This window comes from Podarcis muralis, chromosome 18, assembly GCF_964188315.1.
Source record: "Podarcis muralis chromosome 18, rPodMur119.hap1.1, whole genome shotgun sequence".
Classification (NCBI taxonomy): Eukaryota; Metazoa; Chordata; class Lepidosauria; order Squamata; family Lacertidae; genus Podarcis; species Podarcis muralis.
In genome coordinates, this window is record NC_135672.1 from 4217766 (window position 1) to 4235640 (window position 17875).

General features: G+C 47.2%; 1 protein-coding gene across 1 annotated transcript; it reads right to left on the reverse strand.

The window, feature by feature from the left end:
* Window positions 1–1958: 1958 nt before the first annotated feature.
* SF3A2 (splicing factor 3a subunit 2) lies at window positions 1959–17778 on the reverse strand. Its single transcript, XM_028713830.2, has 9 exons — window positions 17642–17778; window positions 15852–16019; window positions 15535–15606; window positions 13943–13989; window positions 9662–9771; window positions 8337–8386; window positions 6588–6728; window positions 5058–5126; window positions 1959–2406 (listed from the first exon to the last, which is right to left on the reverse strand). Exons 2-9 carry the CDS (start codon window positions 15975–15977, stop codon window positions 2071–2073), a joined length of 951 nt encoding a protein of 316 aa, XP_028569663.2. The 5' UTR covers window positions 15978–16019; window positions 17642–17778; the 3' UTR covers window positions 1959–2070.
* Between the last annotated feature and the right edge of the window lie 97 nt (window positions 17779–17875).

Here is a 17875-nt window from a genome sequence, read left to right on the forward strand (position 1 = left end):
GACGCTTTCACAGAACTCAAGCCACCCAGATGGTTGCAACCTTGGCTTGGCAATCTTCTTTATTCCTGCAGCCCCAAACCGGAGGAAAACAAGCGAGACGCGTCCCCCCTCCCGCCCCCACAAACAGTCCCAAGATGGGCATGTCTGTCTAAGGACATCCGGAGAGCCCAAAACCAGGGCAAATAATAACAAGTGATTTATTCCACCCATCTGACTGGGTTCCCCAGCCACTCTGGGCAGCTTCCAACACAGTAAAACATCAAATTTTAAGAACTTTCCAATACAGGGCTGCCTTCAGATGTCTTCTAAAAATCAGATAGTTGTTTGTCTCCTTGACATTTGATGGGAGGGCGTTCCACAGGACGGGTGCCACTACCGAGAAGGCCCTCTGCCTGGTTCCCTGTATCCTCACATCTCGCAGTGAGGGAACTGCCAAATGACTTTTGGAGCTGGACCTCAGTGTCAGGGCTGAACAATGCGAGCAGAGATGCTCCTTCGGGTATACAGGGTTTAGGGCTTTCAAACTCAGCACCAAGACTTTGAATTGTGCTTGGAAACGTACTGGGAGCTAGTGTAAATCCTTTAGGACTGGTGTTCTATGGTCTCGGCGGCCGCTCCCAGTCGCCAATCTAGCTGCCTCATTCTGGATTAATTGTAGTTTCTGAGTCACCTTCCAAGGTAGCCCCACGTAGAGCGCATTGCAGAAGAGGAGGAGTTTGGATTTGATATCCCGCTTTATCACTACCCGAAGGAGTCTCAAAGCGGCTAACGTTCTCCTTTCCCTTCCTCCCCCACAACAAACACTCTGTGAGGTGAGTGGGGCTGAGAGACTTCAGAGAAGTGTGACTGGTCCAAGGTCCCCCAGTAGCTGCATGTGGAGGAGTGGAGACGTGAACCCAGTTCACCAGATTACGAGTCCATCGCTCTTAACCACTACACCACACTGGCAGTAGTCCAAGCGGGAGATAACCAGAGGTTGGATGACTCTGGTGAGACACGGCGCAAGCAGGGAGGGTCTCAGATGGAGCTGGTAGACAGCTGCCCTGGATGCAGAACTGACCTGCACCTCCATGGACGGCAGTAAGTCCAAAATGACCCCCAGGCTGCTCACCTGGTCCTTCTGGGGCACACTTACCACTTTCAGGACCAGGGAGTCCCCCAAACCCACCCACCCCTTGTCCCCCAGAAACAGCACTTCTTTCTCGTTGGGATTCAACCTTAATCCATTAGCTGCCATCCACCTAATGGACGATGACTCCTAAATTTAATTATCATGCCACGCTGCATAATGTACCATATTTTACCAGGAACCCAAAGCAAAAGTCCGGATGGTTCTAATTCAAACCCTGAGGGAACCAGGTCCCCAAATTCCTAGGCTGGGATCCCCAAACCATGAGTGTCATCCAAATCTTTGCAACGCAGGACTCCTTCGCCCGACGTGGGATTCAAACCCACAGCCCTGAGTCTTATGCTCCACCAAGTGAGCTGTTCCTGTTTACTCCCAATTCCCCAGGTTTTGCAGTGCGTGTGCATGTTGTATCCAACTAAACTCTTTATTCTTTATTCTCTTTATCCAACTAAACTCTTTATTCTAAAAGTGTAGAAGAGGACCTCCCCTATGGCGAACAGGCACAAAACTTAAAAACACAAATAAAAGGAAATACATGGCAGAGGTATATAAAATTACGCAACAGGTAGCCCCCCCACCATGGGTCAAGGACTCTGGGGCTTGCCCAATGACCTTTAATTATTTTACTGATTTGTCTCCTGTGTGGCTCGATCTAAGAACTGTTCTAAACACACCCACACCCTAAAAAAAAACCCTGCTGGATTAATTTGAGACTCTACATAACGACCGCCCTTTGCTAAAGACGTTTAGAAGCCAGCGTTTGATTTCTTAGACGCAACGAAAGGCAATTCCAGAAATGGAGGAATTTGTTTTAAGTGAAGATACAGGATTCCAAACCAGTGTGTGTTTTTATTCTAAAAAGGGAGAGCGAGAAAAACAGAGGTCGGAAACAGGCACCGGGAGATGAGGGAAGTCCGTGACGAAACCCCCAAACGGCTTTTTCAGCTGGTGGGGGGCGGTGGGGGGATGCTGCCGGGCCCTTCCGTGGGAAGCGGGGGTCTCAGCATGGGGGGCAGGGGGGCGGGGGGAGGGACGCCGGGAGCTGGCGGGAGCTGCGGTGGGCCCGGGGGCATGGGGACGGGCCCCGTGGGGGGCGGCATGGGGGGCATGGCCATCCCTCCGGGGGGAGGCGGGGGGAGGGAGTCCGGGAGCGGGGGGCGGGGGGGCAGGCCGTTCATGAGCGGGGGCGGCGGGGGCCTCTTGACGGTGGCCGGCCCGGCAGGGATGCTCTGCGGGGCTGGGGGCTTCTCCATCTTGAAATGGAACTGCAGGAAGAACTGGGAGAGGAGAGAGGAAGAGAGAGAGTTACCATCAAGAGTAGGAGAGCGTGGCTTAGTCCAGAATCCTGTTCTGGCCAATCAGATGCCTCTTCTGCGAAGCCCACGAGCAGAATTCGAACGCAGGAGCAACTCCCCCTCCCGTGGTTTCCAGCAACTGAGATCGGAAGCATTGCTACCTCTGGCACTATAGACAGCAACCTCTCCGCCACGAATACAGGAGCCGCTGGGTACCAGCAGATGGACATTCAAAGAGGATACGGCCCTGGCCCTTAGTGGTGCTAGGCTCCATCTCCAGGGAAGCAAAATAACACAACAGGATGGCCAATAACAATGGCACTAAACACTATTTATGCAGGTGAAACTCGGAAAATTAGAATATTGTGGGAAAGAATAATGCAGAAGAGCTGAAGGCTGCTGTTGAAGCCTCCTGGTCTTTCATAACACCTCTGGAGTGCCACAGGCTGATAGCATCCACGCCACGCCGCACTGAGGCAGTAATTGATGCAAAAGGGGCCCAAACCAAGTACTGAGTACATATGCATGCTTCTGCTTCTCAGAAGTCCAATATTGCTTTATTTGCAATCCTTGTTTTACTGATTTCATTTAATATTCTAATTTTCTGAGATCGTTAATTAGGGCTTTTCATCAGCTGTACGCCATAATCATCACAATGATAACAAATAAAGGCTTGACATATCTCGCTTTGCATGTCATGAGTCTATCTCATATATTAGTTTCACCTTTGAAGTTGAATTACTGAAATAAACGAACTTTTCCACAATATTCTAATTTTTCGAGTTTCACCTGTAGACTAATACAAACGATCAGAAATTGCAACCAAAGTCTCTAAATCTTCTTCACCAGTCGCGGTAGAATAATTCAAAAGTTCGATATATACATAATCTGTCACCAAATATCGCCGGAACAGAGTTTCCGGATAACCAATCTGTTTCGTTCAATGCTTCATCAGCCAATCTTTATCATTTCAATCCCCCCGGCTGAACAGAGTTGAACATGTAGATGTTCATCCGGGGGGATTGAATTCTGAATTAGATTTTCATTGTTTTATTTAATTGCATTATCTGCCATGATCCACTGATTTGGGTGGGATACTGTTTTCATCTGGTTGTCAGGCATTTTTGCTTTTAATGTTGTGCTGTGTCTTTAAATTACCTTAAAAGGTAAAGGTACTCCTGCCCGTACGGGCCAGTCTTGACAGACTCTGGGGTTGTGCGCCCATCTCACTCAAGAGGCCGGGGGCCAGCGCTGTCCGCAGACACTTCCGGGTCACGTGGGCAGCGTGACATCGCTGCTCTGGCGAGCCAGAGCCGCACATGGAAACGCCGTTTACCTTCCCGCTAGTAAGCGGTCCCTATTTATCTACTTGCACTCGGAGGTGCTTTCGAACTGCTAGGTTGGCAGGCACTGGGACCAAACAACGGGAGCGCACCCCGCGGGGATTCGAACCACCAACCTTTCGATCGGCAAGCCCTAGGCGCTGAGGCTTTTACCCACAGCGCCACCCGCATCCCAAAAATTACCTTACAGTATATTAATTTTCACCTGTGGCTAACTATATTATGTTCTTTACAATTTGTTACCAGCATCAGTGACTACAGTATCATGTGATCCAGAGCATATTTTCTACAGTGTTTATGTTTACATGTAAGATCGGGTATGTATCTTAGTTGTATATATTATGCATTCTATTTTATACAGGCGCAGGTTTTATCGCATGTAAATTGTAATTTCAGCTTGTTAAGAAACTGAACTGCATCCTTCTCACATTAATTCTTACAAGTCTGGCTGATGAACAATTGATAAAGATTGGCTGAACGAAACAGATTGCTTATCCGGAAACTCTGTTCTGGCGATATTTGGTGACAGATTATGTACCGCATTTTTTGCACCATAACACTCACTTTTTTCCTCCTAGAAAGTAAGGGGAAATGTCTGTGTGTGTTATGGATGAAATGCCTACGGGTGGCATGCCTACGGATTTTCCTCCTCTAAAAACTACGTGCGTGTTATGGTCAGGTGCGTGTTATAGAGCGAAAAATATGGTATATTTTGAACTTTTGAATTATTCTACCGCAGCTGGTGAAGAAGATTTAGAGACTTTGGTTGCAATTTCTGATCATTTGTATTAGCCTATAAATAGTGTTTAGTGCCATTGTCATTGGCCATCGTGTTGTGTTATTTTGTTCAGCTTGTCTATACAGTGGTACCTCAGGTTATATACGCTTCAGGTTACATACGCTTCAGGTTACAGACTCCGCTAACCCAGAAATATTACCTCGGGTTAAGAACTTTGCTTCAGGATGAGAACAAAAATTGTGCTCCGGCGGTGCAGTGGCAGTCCCCATTAGCTAAAGTGGTGCTTCAGGTTAAGAATAGTTTCAGGTTAAGAACGGACCTCTGGAATGAATTAAGTACTTAACCCGAGGTACCACTGTATTGCAACACAGGGGTCTGTTTACAGATTATTGCATCTCCAGGGAAGGCAGAGAAGGTTCTCTCTCCCGCAAATCCAAAATCCTAAAGAGTCGGAGCAGCGCTGCTCGGATGTCCAGGTTAGGATGCTGGTGGCCAGTGGCTCCAGACCCTCCCAGCCCTGCTCCACCCCCACCCCCCCAGACCCCGCTTACCTGCTTCGTTTCCCGGTTCCAGTGGGTCCAGAACTTGCCCTCGGCTTTGTCAATCTCCCTGCTTGGCACCTGAGCAGAGGGAAAGTGTTAGTAAGAATGGCTACCGCTTAGCCAAAGGGCATACAACAGCAGAACATAACTCTATTTGCACACTGGTAGGTTTTTAAAACTTCTTTTGGGCATCCGATTTAATCAGCCATTTTAACTGTAGAAGTTAGAATCACGCCATTGTAGAGTTCGAAGGGACCCTGAGAATTCTCTAGTCTGCAGAATTAGATAAAATGACAGGAAGATTTTGAAACCTGCGGGACCAGAGATTTACAGAAGATTGGAAGAAATATACGAACTATTTGAAGAGCAACTGTAATCAACAAATTACACTAGTAGGACTACAAGTCGTTTTGTAAGGGGAAATATATGAAACATTGCCAACTAGAGAAAGAATAGAGATATTAGTTATGAGATTTAAATGTAATAGTGAAAGTAAAAAATGTATATTAAGTGAATAGATTGGAAAATTTTCAGATGTGATTGATGGAAGTAAAAAAAGCTGTATAAGATGTAAAAGTATGTTTAATTACTGTTGAAAATGATATGTTAAAAAACTAATAAAATTTATTTATTTTTTAAAAAAGAGAATTCTTTAGTCCACCCACCTGCAATGCAGGAATATGTCGCTGTCCCATACGGGGATCGAACCTGCAACCTTGGCCTTATCAGCACCATGCTCTAACCAACCGTACATAAATCAACTGCCAAGCCAGAAAAAGTCCCCCAGGGTTTCCCATCTTAGAACCTCGTTTCGGCTCTCACCCTCGGCCAAACAGCCCAACCTCGTATGTTTGCGGCTTGGGGGGCTTTCAGGATGTCGGAAACTGTCATACACTAAATGCTTCTTCCGTGTCAGGTATAAGCTTCCTCCATCGTGGGCGAAGCAGCCCCTCTCTGGTTCCGCCCAAGTCTCGGAATAAAAAGCCCAGTTCCACTTTTGAAATCCCCAACCGAATTTTGTTTCTCGCACCCAGGTCTTCCCCACTTTTTCTTTTTTTTAATATCGTATTTTTCGCACCTGACCATAAGACGTGCCTAGTTTTTAGAGGAAAGCCCTTTTTTTGGGATCAGCTCACAGTTGTGTAGCTTCTTTTGCAAAGAGGAAAAGCCCCCTTTTTTTGAGGATCAGCTCAAAGTTGTTCAGCTTACTTTCCAAAGGGAAAAAATGCTGTTTATATGGGGTTCAGCTCAAAGATCTGCAGCTTCCTTAGGAAAGGAAAGGGAGCCCTTTCTACAATTTCCAGACAGATCATCTAATCAGCCAGTCACACGTCGATGGGGAAACAAACAGCCTCCGTCTGCAGAACATTCAACAAAGGGCCGGGGCTGGAAAGGGAGCCAGCGATTGACCACACATTCGCTCCATAAGATGCACAGACATTTCCCCTTACTTTTCAGGAGGGAAAAGGTGAGTCTTATGGAGCGAAAAATACAGTATACGGCCTACTAAACAAAGAGGATAGTGGAAGCACCGCTTACCTTGAAAGCGATGGTCTCGTAGGGCTCTGCTGCCATCAGCAGATACTGCCAGCGCCGGTCGGGGGGTTCAATCCTCTGCTCATATGCTGACATAAAACGATGTCTGGGCATGATGCTCTCGGCGATCTCTGGGTAATCGATCTGCGCCATTAAATTTGTTTGCTGGATTTAGGAATTGCTCCCCACGTCAACAAGGAATATGTATTTATCGACAGACGGTGCTTGTATCCCACCTTTTTCTCCAAAAGGCTCAAGGCCTTTTCTGTGGTGGCTCCCCAAACCTTTATCTTTGCACATAAATACACTCACACACCTATACATACGGGGGACTGCGTCTCCCCATATGAACCAGCCGGACCCTGCAATCATCGTCTGGGGCCCTTCTTCCTGTGCCTCCTCCTCATGAGGGCTGAAATGTGGCAACACAAGAACGGGGCCTTTACTGTGGTGGCTCCCCTTTTGTGGCATGCTCTCCGCAGAGAAGCCCACCTGGTGCCTTTAGACGCCAAGCAAAAATATTCCTCTTTACCCAGGCCTGTGGCCATTAAATAATTCATAGCCTGTAAATGTGTATGGGGGGGGGGGCTGTTTTGTGATGACTATTTTGTTATTAGGATTTCTGTCACTATGCTTTTTATCTAGGTTTTAATTATGTTTTAATTATTTTGCAATGTGTTTCCAAGGTTGTACACCGCCCTGAGATCTTTTGATAAAGGCCTGCATATGAATGGAATAAATGGAATAAACAATACTAGAGTGTTTCCCTCCTCATTTAATCCCTACAACAATCCTGCGATGGTCCTCCCCCACAAGGTTACCCAGTAGGCTTCTTGCTTGTGTGGGGAATTGAACCCTGGTGTCTCCCCTGGTCTTAAGATTGACATTCTAACCCAGTGATTCACAAACTTTCTTTTTTGGGGGGGCACTGTCCCCTTGGATCCATCAACTCATCCCCACCATATAAAGAACATTATTCAGAATAAAGGTAAAGGTAAAGGGATCCCTGACCATTAGGTCCAGTCACGGACGACACTGGGGTTGTGGTGCTCATCTCGCTTTATTGGCCAAGGGAGCCGGTGTATAACTTCCGGGTCATGTGGCCAGCATGACTAAGCCGCTTCTCGCGAACCAGAGCAGCGCACGGAAACGCCGTTTACCTTCCCGCCAGTAAGCGGTCCCTATTTATCTACTTGCACCCGGGGGTGCTTTCGAACTGCTAGGTTGGCAGGCGCTGGGACTGAGCAACGGGAGCGCACCCCGCCGCGGGGATTCGAACCGCCGACCTTCTGATCGGCAAGCCCAAGGCTCTGTGGTTTAACCCACAGCGCCACCCGCGTCCCAATTATTCAGAATAGTGGTTCGCAAAACCCACTATGAAAGATAATAAAGCGAAATAATTCAAAGCAGTAACCATTAATTGCCCGTTTGTTCAAAAATCCAATTAAAACTACTTAGGTTAATTCAACAAAATTGATCCACTTGATCCAGCGATACCAGTTTTCCAAAGTCTGATATTAATTTACACCTCCAGCAGCACCTTCGCCCCCTAGCGGGCTCCCAGGTAATCCCACCACAACCACCTGGGGGCAGCCCCACCCACTTTGCGAACCCCTGCTCTAACCACTACACCACACTACACTGGCTATTCCCAGGGTCAGGGACAAGGAGGGAGGAGGGGGAGTGGGGTAGTTTTGCCCTGGCGACATCCAAGTCACTGCAAGGTAACAGGTAACAGGTAGATGAAAATACCTGAAAGAGGAGGCTCTGCTGACCCATCTCTGGATCCCTCTGTTTGGTCACTGAAGGACAAAAAAAGCAGGCAAGGTGGAGGTTAGTATGGCTTTGCAAAGAGGCACAGGGTGAATTGGCTTTGGGGCTGTGTGTTCCTGAAAGGAGCTCACCCAGCTTCCGCCTTAAAAATGGACAGTGAGGTTTCTAGACCTCATGAGTGCACTTCAGAAAGTGCACGGCACTGCTTGCTCGTACCTGAGACATCAGACTTTCTTGAGGAACCTTGCCTGTCCCCATTACTCAGAATAAGTAATAATTATTATTTTATTATTTGTACCCTGCCCATCTGACTGGGTGGCTTACAGCATATCTAAAAACATAATTAAAAACATCAAACGATACTGGGCTGCCTCCAGGTATCTCCTAAAAGTCACAGTTGTTTATCTCCTTGACATCGGACGGGAGGGCGTTCCACAGAGTGGGTGCCACCACCAAGAAGGCCCTCTGCCTGGTTCCCTGTAATCTCACTTCTTGCACAAAGGGAACTGCCAGAAGGCCCTCGGAGCTGGACCACAGTGGGGGTGGTGACGCTCCTTCAGGGATACTGGGCTGAGGCCGTTTAGGACTTTTAAAGTCAGCACCAACTAGGGCTGGGAGGGATCTAACTTTTAACATTGTGATATATCACTAGCTAAACATTGTGGTATACTGATATATCACAATGTCTGAAATAAGGATGGAGCTATACAGAGGCATTGGCTGTCTTCACAGTTTCCCCCACATTGTGATTTTTGCATAACAAACACACTCGCACACACATCACAATTTGTAATATATTGCCAGGCCCAAAATTATGAAACTGATATCGCAATATGGACTTCAAACTGCTTTTGGATGATAGCCCTGGCATCAACGTGCAAATAAAAACACGCAGAAGAACAGTGTTCGTGTAACTGAACCTGGCTGCAGAATCAGGACTACCGGGTGGCAGAAATGCCATTCAAGTGTGTTCACACACAAACACAGCCGCCCCCCCCCCCAATTTATCACAACAGCTACTAAGTGGTCTAGGTGGCCTGCCAGGACCTGAACATCAGAAAGGCGTTCAGGATCAGGCCAATGGGCCATCCAGCCCAGAACCCTGTCCTGACATAGGGCAGCCCAATGCCTCTTCTGGGAAACAGGTGATCAGGATTCGAACACAGAAGCCCTCTCCCCCTCCTGCCGCTCTCAGCAGCTGTCACCCAGAAACACTGCTGCCTCACCACTCTGGCTAGTAGACACTGCTAGCCTTATCTGGCAGGGGATGAAAACACAGCCCCAAGGAAAGAGCAGGACGCTACCTTTGTAACCCGGCCGGCCGATTTTCACAAACTTCTTCACCTCGACTTTGACCTTCTCAGGGGCGGGTTGCGCGGGGGCCTCTTTGGCTTCCTTAGCTGCTCGACGAGCTCTTTAAAACAAGAAAGAGGAGTGGGGGAGAGGGAAAAAAGCTTTTATGACACCAGTCAAGCTTGCAAAAATCTATCATTTGCCCGATAATAAATGTTGGAAATGTAAAGAAACTGAAGGTACATTCTTTCACCTTTGGTGGACGTGCCCAAGGATTAAGGCTTTCTGGGAGACGATATATAATGAAGTGAAAAAGGTATTTAAATATACCTTTCTGAAGAAACCAGAGGCCTTTCTCCTGGGCATTGTCGGCCAATTGGTGCCAAAGAAGGATAGAACTTTCTTTATGTATGCAACAACAGCAGCAAGAATACTTATCGCAAAGTATTGGAAGACACAAGATCTACCCACCCTGAAAGAATGCCAGGTGAAGGTGATGGACTATATGGAACTGGCAGAAATGACCGGCAGAATCCGAGACCAGGGAGAAGAGTCGGTGGAAGAAGATTGGAAGAAATTTAAAGACTATTTACAGAAATACTGCAAAATTAATGAATGTTAGAATGATGTTGGATTGAAGTTAAGTGGTTCTCAGCAGTAATATTATAAAGATGTGCAAAAATGGATTGTTAACAGGTGATAATCTAAAATTATAATATATTAAGATTAAAGATTAGGATAAAAACAAAGAGGGAAAGGATTTGCTGAACCAACTAATTGAACTGGATACAAAAAGGGAGGTGTGAGGAGGTTTGGGGAACAAGCAAATGAAAGATAAGATACGGAAAGATTGAATTGTTTTTAACTGTTTTTACTTTGTATTTTTTCTTTTTTCTTTTTGTAATTTTTTGAAAACTTTAATAAAAATCTTTTTAAAATACCAACAGCTTTTAAATAACTCCAGAGGGGAAAAGAGGGGGCCTGCAGGATGTTTTCGTAGGAAGCTCTCTACTGTTGACACTTGCTTAATTATTTTTCTGCCAGACACACTAACCTCCCCCAGTCGACTTTTGTTCCAGAAGTCTTAAGGCAACTTTGCAAAGCTCAGCCGTGCTGCTATGTTCTTTTTGGAGAAAAGAGGCTTTCCTCCTGGCAACCCTTCCAAACAAACCACACTTGTTCTGCCATGAACGTTTAACATTTAACATGCCAACTGAGGCCTGTGTAGCCTGAGATGAAACTCTTGGGTTTCTTGCAATTCTGAGCATCGCACAGTCTGACCTTGGGGTGAATTTGCTGGGACGTCCACTCCTGGGAAGACTGGCAGCTGTCTTGAATGTTTCCCACTTTTGAGTAATCTTTCTCACTGTAGAACGGTGGGTTTTAAATTGGTCGCAGGTGGCCTTATAGCCCATCCGAGTTTCATAGGCGGCGGCAACTGCTTCTCTAAGAGCATTGCTGATATCTTTCTTCCTTGGCCTTGTGTCATAACACACCTGAATGCTCCAGACCATCAAACTGCCAGAACTTCGGCTTTTATTGAGGTGGGAGCACTGGCTGGTGATCAATTAAACAAGGGCATTTCATTAGCAGCCACTGTCAGCAACTTAGCCTCTAAATTCCCATAGAAGCCGTAAGAGTGTACTCAGTTTTTCACACATGGCTTCTCCATTTTGGGTTTATTTCTCTTAAATAAATGACATGGTGTAATATGTGATGTGCTGTTGTTCATCTGAGGTTGTATTTACCTCATTTTAAGACCTGCTAAGGAGGGACGTGGGTGGCACTGTGGGTTAAACCACAGAGCCTAGGACTTGCCGATCAGAAGGTCGGCGGTTCAAATCCCCGCAGTGGGGTGAGCTCCCGTTGCTCAGTCCCTGCTCCTGTCAACCTAGCAGTTCGAAAGCACACCAGTGCAAGTAGATAAATAGGTACTGCTCCAGCAGGAAGGTAAACGGTGTTTCCGTGTGCTGCTCTGGTTCGCCAGAAGCGGCTTAGTCCTGCTGGCCACATGACCCAGAAGTGTAAGCCGGCTCCCTCAGCCAATAAAGCGAGATGAGCGCCGCAACCCCAGAGTCGTCCGCGACTGGACCTAACGGTCAGGGGTCCCTTTATCTTTACCTTAAGGAGATGATTATTACACCTTGATATGTAGAACCACAGAATTCAAAGAGGCTGTACTTTCTTATTCCTGTGACTGTGTATACCAAAGAAACAAAGCACACTTGTCTTTTGAGAGAAGGCAGACTCTTTCTCCAAACCGCCATGGAAGTAAAGCTTGTGACTGTGTGGAGGAGGGCTGTCTAAAGGATACCTTCCTCAGCTGCCCCAAAGGCTGCATGTCTGCCAGAAGAGGCACACAGCCTTCCTTGCCACATTTCAAGCAAGGAGCATTTCCAGCTTCTCAGGACGTCCCTTACCCCACAGTGACAGCAAGAACACCAGAAGAGAATTTAAGGAGAGCACTGGTGGATCAGGCCAGTGGGAAACCCGCAAACAGAATTCTAGCACAAAAGCACTCGCCAGTCCTGTGGCTTCCAGTAACTGTGATTCAGAAGCACTCTTGCGCCTCACTGTGAAGGCAGAGCATGGCTCTTGTGGCTAGTAGCCATTGACAGCCCACTCTCCATGAATTAGTCCCGTTTTCTTTTAAAGCCTTTCAAACTGGCTCCTGCAACAGGGAGTTCCATAGTTTATCTGTCTTGGCCAACTGGGGCCCATTCAACCCAGCACTCTGTTCTCGCAGCAGCCAATCCAATGCCCAGTTTTCAAACCATTGCAGCTGCTTCCAGCTATCTTTAAAAGCCGACTTGAGCAATGAACATTCCCCCTCCCTCCATGGACACAGAAGCCCTATAGAATAAATGTATGCCAGTGTTTGGGAAACACCTGTAGGCCCCGAGATAATGCTGGACTCCAAATCCCATTGGCCTGTGCCGGCTGCTGGAGTGCAACCCCTGGTTTCCCCATGACTGGTCTAAGAAGAGGAGAGGGAATGCCTCTTATAAACCGAGGCATTCTTCCAGCAGTATCTGCAAGGCCACAGGCTCCCCGTCCCTGGTCTAAGAATGGGTGAGAATGCTTAAGCAGGTGGACAAGAAAATTGGATTCCAGGTGGAAAAATCAAAATTGGAAACAGAACTGTTAGATCCCAAAACTAAGACTTTGTCAAAGATGTATAACTTGCTGTTGAAATGGAATACTCAGGATGAAACGGTGAAATCTGCTATGATTAAATGGGCACAAGATGTTGGACACAATATTATGTTTGCTGACTGGGAACAGTTATGGACCACAGGTATGAAGTTTACGGCATGTAATGCCTTAAAAGAGAATATTATGAAAATGATATACAGGTGGTAGATGACACCAGTCAAGTTAGCAAAAATCTACCATTTGCCCGATAATAAATGTTGGAAATGTAAAGAAACAGAAGGTACATTTTTTCACCTTTGGTGGACATGCCCAAGGATTAAGGCTTTCTGGGAGACGATATATAATGAAATGAAAAAGGTATTTAAATATACATTCCTGAAGAAACCAGAGGCCTTTCTCCTGGGCATGGTCGGCCAATTGGTGTTAAAGAAGGACAGAACTTTCTTTTTGTACGCCACAACAGCAGCGAGAATACTTATTGCAAAGTATTGGAAGACACAAGATCTACCCACCCTGGAAGAATGGCAGATGAAGGTGATGGACTATATGGAACTGGCGGAAATGACTGGCAGAATCCGAGACCAGGGAGAAGAGTCGGTAGAAGAAGATTGGAAGAAATTTAAAGACTATCTACAGAAATACTGCAAAATTAAAGAGTGTTAAAATGATGTTGGATTGAAGCATGGGGGTTTCTAGCTGTAATGCTATAAAGGAATATGAAAAAATAGATCATTAATAGGTAAAAATTTAATGCTATAATATTTTAAGATTAAAGACTAGGTTAAATAAAGAGGGAAAGGATTTGCTGAACTAATAAAATGAACTGGAATACAAAAAAGGGAGGTGTGAGGAGGTCCGGGAAACAAGCAAATGAAAGTTAAGTAATGGAAAGATTGGATTGTTTTTAATCATTTTTATTTTGTATCTTTCTTTTTTCTGTTTTCATTTTGTAATAATTTGAAAATCTTAATAAATATATTTTTTTTAAAAAAGAGAATGCTTAAGCAGGAGGCATTCTTCCACCTCTGGCGGGGGGTAAGGAAATTCTGCTTCTCATATCAGGGAAGGGAAAGATTTAAATAAAAGTAAGCGTAAAGAAGACAAAGATGAGCACATGCTCAGAGTTAGCAACTTACAAATTGGTCTGATGCTTCTTCCCCTGAGTGTGTGCCAGGTAACTTCCCTGTAGGAAGGAAAGGTGGAAACAAATTGATTAGGAAGAGGGGGCCAAAGTCTTGGGCTCAGGATTGACTACATCAGACAGCATGGAGCCTCCAAATGTCCCTGGCTATTGGGTCATAGAATAATGGCATTGCAGAGTTGGAAGAGACCACGGGGGTCATCCAGTCCAACCCCCTGCAATGCAGGAATCTTTTGACCAACATGGGGCTCGAACCCACAACCCTGGGATTAAGGGTCTCATGCTCTACCGACTGGGACCCTTGGGTGCTCTACCATGGAGCTACAGAGCCCTCCCTAAAAGCAAAACAAGGCACCAGACCTCATGGTTTCATACAAACATGGCTGACAGCACTAAGATTAAGGATAGAAGCCATCTGAAGAATCAAAATGTAAAATAAGAAAAACAAGGTTTCTAACAGGCCTGATGCCCTTGCATTTTAGGAATGGAGGAAGCTGCCTTACAGACTGGGTCAAGCTCATTACTCTCTACAGCAGAAGAAAAAGAAGAAGAGTTTGGATTTGATATCCCGCTTTATCACTACCAGAAGGGGTCTCAAAGCGGCTAACATTCTCCTTTCCCTTCCTCCCCCACCACAAACACTCTGTGAGGTGAGTGGGGCTGAGAGACTTCAGAGAAGTGTGACTGGCCAAGGTCACCCAGCAGCTGCAGGTGGAGGAGTGGAGACGCGAACCCGGTTCCCCAGATTACGAGACTACTGCTCTTAACCACTACACCACTCTGGCTCTCAGCAGACCTTCCCAAACTTGGGTCTCCAGCTGTTTTTGGACTCCAGGTCCCATCATTCCTGACTGCTGGTCTTGGGAAACCCTAGTCTACAATGACGGGCAGCCGCTCTGACAGGAGTCTTTCCCCAGCTCTACTGATGCTGAAGACTGAACCGGGATCTTCTGTGTGCAAAACAGATCTCTGCCATTGAGCTTCGGTTTGTCCCTCAATCTCTCTCTCTCTCGTAAGATTCCAGTCCTCATTACCTTGAATGTATGGCTGATTTAAACAGAAATGCAGGAAGCTACCTTACACAGCTGGGACGCGGGTGGCGCTGTGGGTTAAACCACAGAGCCTAGGACTTGCCAATCAGAAGGTCGGCGGTTTGAATCCCCGCGATGGGGTGAGTTCCCGTTGCTCGGTCCCAGCTCCTGCCAACCTCAGTTCGAAAGCACGTCAAAGTGCAAATAGATAAATAGGTACCACCCCGGCGGGAAGGTAAACGGCGTTTCCGTGCGCTGCTCTGGTTCGCCAGAAGCGGCTTAGTCATGCTGGCCACATGACCTGGAAGCTGTACGCCGGCTCCCTCAGCCAATAAAGCGAGATGAGTGCAAAACCCCAGAGTCGGCCACGACTGAACCTAATGGTCAGGGGTCGCTTTACCTTTACCTTACACAGAGTCAGTCAGGCCTCTGGGTCTACCTAGCTCCTTTATGTCGGGTAGCAGCAAGATATGAAGCCCTCCTGTTGCTCTTGGGGCAACGATGGAAGTGCAGGCGTAAAAGAGAACAGAAAAAGTGGGGTGCAGGGAACACTCACCTCGTTGTTGTGCAACGTCAGACAAAGCTTGCATTCGTAAGAGCCCAAGTGGTTTTTCATAAAGTATGGATCCTGGAGGAAAGGGGGGAAATGACGGTAAGCTGGGAGATCTGGAAGCCACACCCATACACAGCAAGTGCACACTCCAAATGTTTATCTCTGCATTTAAATACACTCCATTAATGTAAACCCCATTAATATATCAAGTAGCAGGTCCTTGTGAGCCCACACAGGCACCCAGTCCTCGCCTTCCCACACGCAAAACACTCCTCATTTTGGTAGGTGGCACTTCCTGTTTTACGGACGAGTAATCCCACCTTGTTGATGTCAATCGTTTCCAAGGCCAGCTGCCTCAGCCGCTCCCGGCGGTCCCTGTTGCTCTCTGAGGCGGAAGCGACGCCTCCGCTTCCCGTCTTCCCTCCGGGACGGTGCTGGAAATCCATCGTGGACGATCCAGAGCTTCAAAACAGATCCTGGAGAAAAAACTGGGTTTGGGGGGGGGGGGAGGGTGTCAAAGATAGAGAGAGAATGCAAGTTATTAGCTCCCGGGACAGTTGCTTTCAATTCATGGCAATCCAGGGTTCATTTCGTAGGTCTGAGGGTGAGCACCAGGTCAAGGGGAAGTGAGACGACCACTTTGCTGATCACTACCAGCTTGAAACCCAGTCCCCTGCCAACGTGAAAAGCAGCCAATTTGCATGAAAACTTTCTTCTCCTCAAACTTTCTTCTCACTCCTGTGATCGTTTCCTAACTCTGGCCCATCTGAATCGTAGAACTGTGGAGTCGAAAGGGTCCCCTTAGGGGATCATCTAGTCCAACCCCTCTTGCAATGCAGGAGCTGCAGCTTAAGAGTCCCTCGTAGATGAGCCACCCGACCTCTGCCTTAAGACCTCCCCCCCCCCCCCACTGGCCAAGGACAGCCACGGGAATGAATGGGCCTCAGTTACTCGTATCCATTCGCTTCAGTGGTTTTGACTCCAGGTAGAACTAACATCTGCATAAAAGTCTTTCTCCTCCTCGCTTTTAAAAAATTCTAGTCCTCATGACTGAAAAATAAAGCACTGTACAGATTCTGGTTCGCAGACTCTGGGTCTGAGAAGACTCGATGAAATGGGTGGACGCAGACCCTCTAAAGGTCCCTATTTCCCATGGACAGCCCTGGATTTACAGAAGCCATCCTGGTTTCTGGTTTGATCCTGGAATGTCCCGCTTTCCCGGCTTAAAAGGTAAAGGGGACCCCTGACCATTAGGTCCAGTCGTGGCCGACTCTGGGGTTGCGGCGCTCATCTCGCTTTACTGGCCGAGGGAGCCGGCGTACAGCTTCTGGGTCATGTGGCCAGCAGGACTAAGCCGCTTCTGGCAAACCAGAGCAGCGCACGGAAATGCCGTTTACCTTCCCGCCGGAGTGGTACCTATTTATCTACTTGCACTCTGACGTGCTTTCGAACTGCTAGGTGGGCAGGAGTTTCCTGGCTTAGCACGTCCCTATTTTCATTGGAGAAATGTTGGAGGGTCTGCAACCCCCGAGCCAAGGAGATAAGTCACTAGACCAGTGTTTCCCAACCTTGGGCCTCCAGCTGTTTTTGGACTACAACTCCCATCATCCCTAGCTAGCAAGACCAGTGGTCAGGGATGATGGGAATTGTAGTTCAAAAACAGCTGGAGGCCCAAGGTTGGGAAACACTGCACTAGACAACCGTTAGCAAACATCTGAAGGCAGCCCTGCCTAGCGAACTATTAAAATGTTTTATGTTTTTATATGTTGGAAGTCTCTCAGGATGGCTGGGGCAACCCAGTCAGTTAGGTGGGGTATTTTTTAAATTATTATTATTATTATTATTATTATTATTATTATTATTATTATTATCAAAATATAACCATAATAAATTTATGATGATGATGGGATGGGGCGTCCCTATTTTCACCGGAGAAACTCTGGAGGCTCTTGAGCTCGGCCAATGCTGGGAACCCTAATTAGCCAATATTCATAGCTGTCCACGTTTCCCTTTTCTTAAGGGAAATTCCCTTATTCCCAATAGGATTCCTCGCGAGAAAATGGAAAAGCTGACAGCTATGCCAATGTTGGGGGGCGTCCCTCCCCCCTACCTGCTTCGGCCGCCCCTTCTTCCTCCTCTTCCTCTTCCTCCTCTTCCTCGGCCTTCGCTCTTCCCTCCTTCCTCCTTCGGAAGCCAAACGGATCCGGCCCGCCGCGCCACAAGGAATGCACTTCCGGGTCAGTCCTCCGCCGTCACCCGGAAGCTATGTCGAGAGCAGGCCGGAAGCGAACGGGAAAGAAACCGCGCCTGCGCGGAAGGAAAGCACTTCCGGCTCCTCCCGAAG

Coding starts and splice junctions, on each gene's coding strand:
- SF3A2 (XM_028713830.2), bottom strand. CDS start 15,977: ATGGATTTCCAGCACCGTCCCGGAGGGAAGACGGGAAGCGGAGGCGTC. Junction 6,729..8,336: donor AGCAGAGCCTCCTCTTTCAG/GTATTTTCATCT, acceptor TTAATGGCGCAG/ATCGATTACCCAGAGATCGC. Junction 5,127..6,587: donor ACGAGACCATCGCTTTCAAG/GTAAGCGGTGCT, acceptor CCCTCTGCTCAG/GTGCCAAGCAGGGAGATTGA.